Raw genomic sequence first — 4419 nt, forward strand, 5'->3', positions numbered from 1 at the left:
CTTAGTATATAGAGTACTCATATAAGAAAGTGATGATCTCAGAGGGACCAAAAATTTACTTGTTTGTTTCAAAATTCAAAGTCCAAATAGATGTTCAGCAGCTGGAGCTTTTTAATTTTAGGGTCCTACTCTTGTGACCATTAGCCACAAAACAATATTTAGTGGCAATAAATATATACAGTATTAAAAAGTGTTAAAGTCTTTGCCGGCATTAGTTAATTGTCATTAGATTCAACGTTGCTATATGCTTTAGAAAAACATTTACAAAGAGTACTAATTACCTCTAAAAATACATATTTAACAACAATTAAGTTATTTCTATTAATTAATTGTCGTTAAAGATCATTTTTGATGTAGTGTTTCTCTACCATTCATCTACTCTGGTGTACATTTACCTGTTGTTGTAAGTAATCTTAATCCGATAGTGTAGTGTGCAACTTGGTATTATTTGATAGGCTGTATAAGATTATTAATACTAAATAGGTTGTATTAGTAATGATAGCTTAATAATACATGAATTAGTTATACTGACATTATTTCTTATCGATAACTTGGTTTAATGTATTAAAAATTACATGCATGGCATAATTTCTAATTTTTTTAATTTATTTATAAAAACACCCTCTATATTCTTTACCTTTATACACTGTCAGAAGCAATTGTGTCTTTAATCATGCTAAAACATACATTAATAACCTTGATACTGCTAATACCATAATACATCAGATAATATCAAATATAGTTTATAACTTTTACTTGCATTAGTTATATATAAGTCGAAAAAGTGTACCAAACAAGAGATTAGTAATACCAAAACTAAATACATGCATTATTTTCTCGAATACCTTCTGCCAAACAACCCCTAAGAACAACAATTTTTTTTCTTCATTTCATCATCAAAAGTGGAAGTGACATTGCTTCCATAATCAAACACTAAGATGAAAGTATAAACAACAAACATTATACAGATTACAGCTATAAACACTAATTTGAAAAACAAGCCTTTGCTCCTGGACCAAGCTGTCAAAAAGAAGTGAAAAATATACATATAGAGAAAAACATTGCTGACTTTATAAGGGATCTTTCTCCGTTCGCGTGTCAGAATCGCGGAACAGTTAAGTTACTGGATTGTCTGACCTCCATGAAGTTCTCAGGTGGAAATAATTCTTCAAGATTCATACATTCTACTTCAATATAGATATTCTTCTTGATAGCTGCAAAAGAGTCTCAGCACAGATTAATCTAGTGTTGATTCAACTGGATCGACTCGTTGGAGAAGTTCCAAAACACTTCCGGCTTTTCTTTTAGCTCTATCTGTACCATTCTCCGATAGTTCCTTCAGTACCTCTCCTGCTCCAAGCTCCCTAACGATCTTTAAGCTCTGTACATCACCTGTACATAGAGACCACAAAATAGCTGCAGCATTCTCTCGGTTACGAGGAGAACCTGTCCTAATTACCTCAACTAAGACGGGGAGTGGCTCAGATTGAGCAATAGCTGCCTTACCCTCCTGATGACTTGCTAGTATTGCCAATATAGCAAGTGCTTCATCCATCATTCCACCCCCGGGATCCTTGAGTAATCTCACTAGTGGTGGTACAATTCCTGCCCGTACTGCCCTCACTTTGTTTCCTTGATAGATTGAGAGGTTGAATATAGCAGTGGCAGCGTCCTTTTTTCCCCTTGGGGTTCCATGACAGAGCAAATCGATAAGCGCTGGGATAGCACCAGCTGCTCCTATTGCCACTTTGTTTTCATCAACTACTGATAAACTGAAAAGGGTAGCGGCTGCATTTTCCCTTGCTTCCATGCTTCCATTTCTTAGTACATCTACTATATCAGGTATAGCACCAGCATTTACGATAGTTCCCTTGTTACCTTCATTTATGGATAGGTTAAGAAGTGCGGTGACAGCATGCTCCTGAGTACGAGAATCTGATGATGATAGTAGTTCAACAAGTAGAGGAATTGCCCCGGCTCCAGCAATGCAGACTCTGTTATCAGCATTTCTTTTTGCTAGCAAACGGAGCTCACCAGCAGCTGCTCTTTGCTGCTCCGGATTACCATTAGCAAGTTTTTGTAATAACGCATCAATAGCAGCACGATCACAGTCCGAACCACCAGCTCCAGATCTTTTATTCCTACAAGTTCCTTGTTTTTTAGGCAGCTCAACACCATTATTCTCACACCACAAGGCAATCAGGCTTTTCAAAACATAGTTTGGAGTCAATGCAGTATGCAACAGTGTCTGCTGAGTCTTAGGGCAGGTCTTGTGTCCTGCATCCAGCCATTTTTGGATGCACGACCTTTCATAGGTCTGCACATGAAAACAAATAGCAGACAGCAATTAATCTTAAGCCAGTAAGCAATTAATTTAATCCATCAAGGTAAAATGAACTATCAAGAAACCAAAGACAATCAACCTGTCCAGTAGATACAATAACAGGATCTTTCATCAACTCAAGTGATATTGGACAGCGGAAGTCATCCGGAATAACGGGAGATCTGTGCTTAATCAAACTCTTGTCACCCTCAAGGGCATCCAGTTCAGGATTCTCTGTCATTGCACAGTCCTTTAGCTTTCTTAGGAGGTATGCTATTGTTTCAAAACACTCTTCGGGATCTCCACCACTAGAAATGACCATGTCATGGATGGCAAGCGACTCCTTCTTTAGATCATTTATGGTCCTGAGATGCAGTTTCTCAGACAGCCGTTTGAAAATCATGGGGTCAGGATATTGTTCCCTGTGTGCCAAAGCTAAATCCTTTTCAAGTTGCTCATCAGGTGACTCCATCTTTCCTTTGGCTCTTTTGAATTGAGCATGCACAAGTTCAATCTAGAAAAAACCAAACAATGTGAAGATTTTTAGTAAAAGAGAATGGACATCAGGTATAACCATTAAAAGGACTGTTAGATGACGTACTTGTTCTCGAACTTCCTCAGATAAATCAAGCTTATTGTAAGGAATGTGGCTTAGTGCATCTTCAATTTGCTCTGTCACATTTAGGAACCTTGATGATATGTTCTTGATCTGTAAAGCCTGCAAGACGAAAAACACAGGTGACCCTTAGAAAAGATGAAGTAAGAGACAATGTCATTCATGATGATAATTTTCAGCACAGAGGCACAACGAGCTTGATGATACCGTACAAAAGTTATCCTCCATGCAGAATGTAAAGTTAAAGCAGAGAGCAGCCACATAAGATTCATTTGACCCCTTGAGTTGCGTCTAACTCAACCTCAAAAACTAGCTCAATAGGGAAGGATTGTCTTAAGTCCAAGTAAGCTAACCACCAATCCATTCCCGCAACCAATATAGGACTCAAACCCACTCTAACAACCCCCTCCACGCCAAAGGCCAACTGGAGCTTGGATCGAGAACCCAAACAGGGTTGGACTTAGCTATAACACCATATAAAGATATGACACATGAATCTAACTTAACCCCAAAATCCAGCTCGAGAGGAGAGAACTACCCAAGTCCATATAAGCAAACCACGAGTCCATTCCCCAAACCAATATGAGACTCTAACTACAACCAAGATTGATTACTCCTAAGCAATTGACATAAATCATTCAACAGTGACAAATATCAAATCAAAAGCCAAAACTAGCAAAACAATACCTGAAGAATCTTACTGCCTTCATTTACAGATTTGAGAAGCTCCAAACCTGAAATAAGAGCAATTCTCAACAACTCAAGCCCATGAACAACATCATCTCCAACCTCAACACCATCACTATCTTTCAAATCCTCAATTAAAGGGCTCAAAAGCTTCACCCTTCTCACCAAATTACTGTACATCCTCTTAGACACCGACCGGCACTCCGGCAAACCAGAAACCCCATCGATTAACTCCGTCAGCTCATTGATTAAATCCTCTTTCTGATGACCCATATGCACAAAAATCGATTCTTTAACCAAATTGAGCAAAACCCAATTGGAAAAATCTATTCTTTAACCAAATTGAGCAAAACCCAGTTGGGAAAGTGGAATTTTTTATCAAATTGAGAGACACCCAGATGGAAAAATGGAATCTTTAATCAAATTTGGAGAGACCCAGATGGAAAAACAGCAATGATTAGGCAAATCCTTGCTGGGTTGGCAGTTGGTTGATGAGTTGACTGAGAAAAAACATGAGTTTTTTGGGTTCTTGAGGTGATTTCAAGCTCAAACAATTGATGAATTTTGAGAATCAAAAGAGAGAAAATTCAAAGCTCTCTTGTATGTTCACACAAGGAAACTAAGCAGGTGAAGCAAAGATGAAATGGAAAAAATTGATTTGTTGAGCTTCTATTAGTCAATTGTCATAAGAGTTTGTCTTAATTTATTTATTTTTTGGTAGATTTGACAGGATTAATGATGATTAATAATGACAATAATAAGAACCTACTTTCACACCATATTTTGTGTTTCG

At 37.7% G+C, this 4419-nt stretch overlaps 1 protein-coding gene across 1 annotated transcript; it reads right to left on the reverse strand.

Annotated features, from left to right (window-relative positions):
* Nucleotides 1-873: 873 nt before the first annotated feature.
* Nucleotides 874-4272, reverse strand: LOC125837113 (U-box domain-containing protein 14). The gene is made up of 4 exons (XM_049516257.1): nucleotides 3627-4272; nucleotides 2925-3041; nucleotides 2424-2837; nucleotides 874-2317 (listed from the first exon to the last, which is right to left on the reverse strand). Exons 1-4 carry the CDS (start codon nucleotides 3897-3899, stop codon nucleotides 1238-1240), a joined length of 1884 nt encoding a protein of 627 aa, XP_049372214.1. The 5' UTR covers nucleotides 3900-4272; the 3' UTR covers nucleotides 874-1237.
* Nucleotides 4273-4419: the final 147 nt, after the last annotated feature.

This window comes from Solanum verrucosum, unplaced genomic scaffold, assembly GCF_900185275.1.
Source record: "Solanum verrucosum unplaced genomic scaffold, falcon-dt-bn FXZP01000165.1, whole genome shotgun sequence".
Lineage (NCBI taxonomy): Eukaryota > Viridiplantae > Streptophyta > Magnoliopsida > Solanales > Solanaceae > Solanum > Solanum verrucosum.

What these genes read in the sequence shown, in the direction of transcription:
- LOC125837113 (XM_049516257.1), bottom strand. Translation starts at nt 3,899, where the DNA reads ATGGGTCATCAGAAAGAGGATTTAATCAATGAGCTGACGGAGTTAATC. An exon ending in AAGGCAGTAAGATTCTTCAG is followed by an intron (nt 3,042 to 3,626) that starts GTATTGTTTTGC and finishes TTCGTCTTGCAG; the next exon opens with GCTTTACAGATCAAGAACAT. An exon ending in TTATTGTATCTACTGGACAG is followed by an intron (nt 2,318 to 2,423) that starts GTTGATTGTCTT and finishes TTTCATGTGCAG; the next exon opens with ACCTATGAAAGGTCGTGCAT.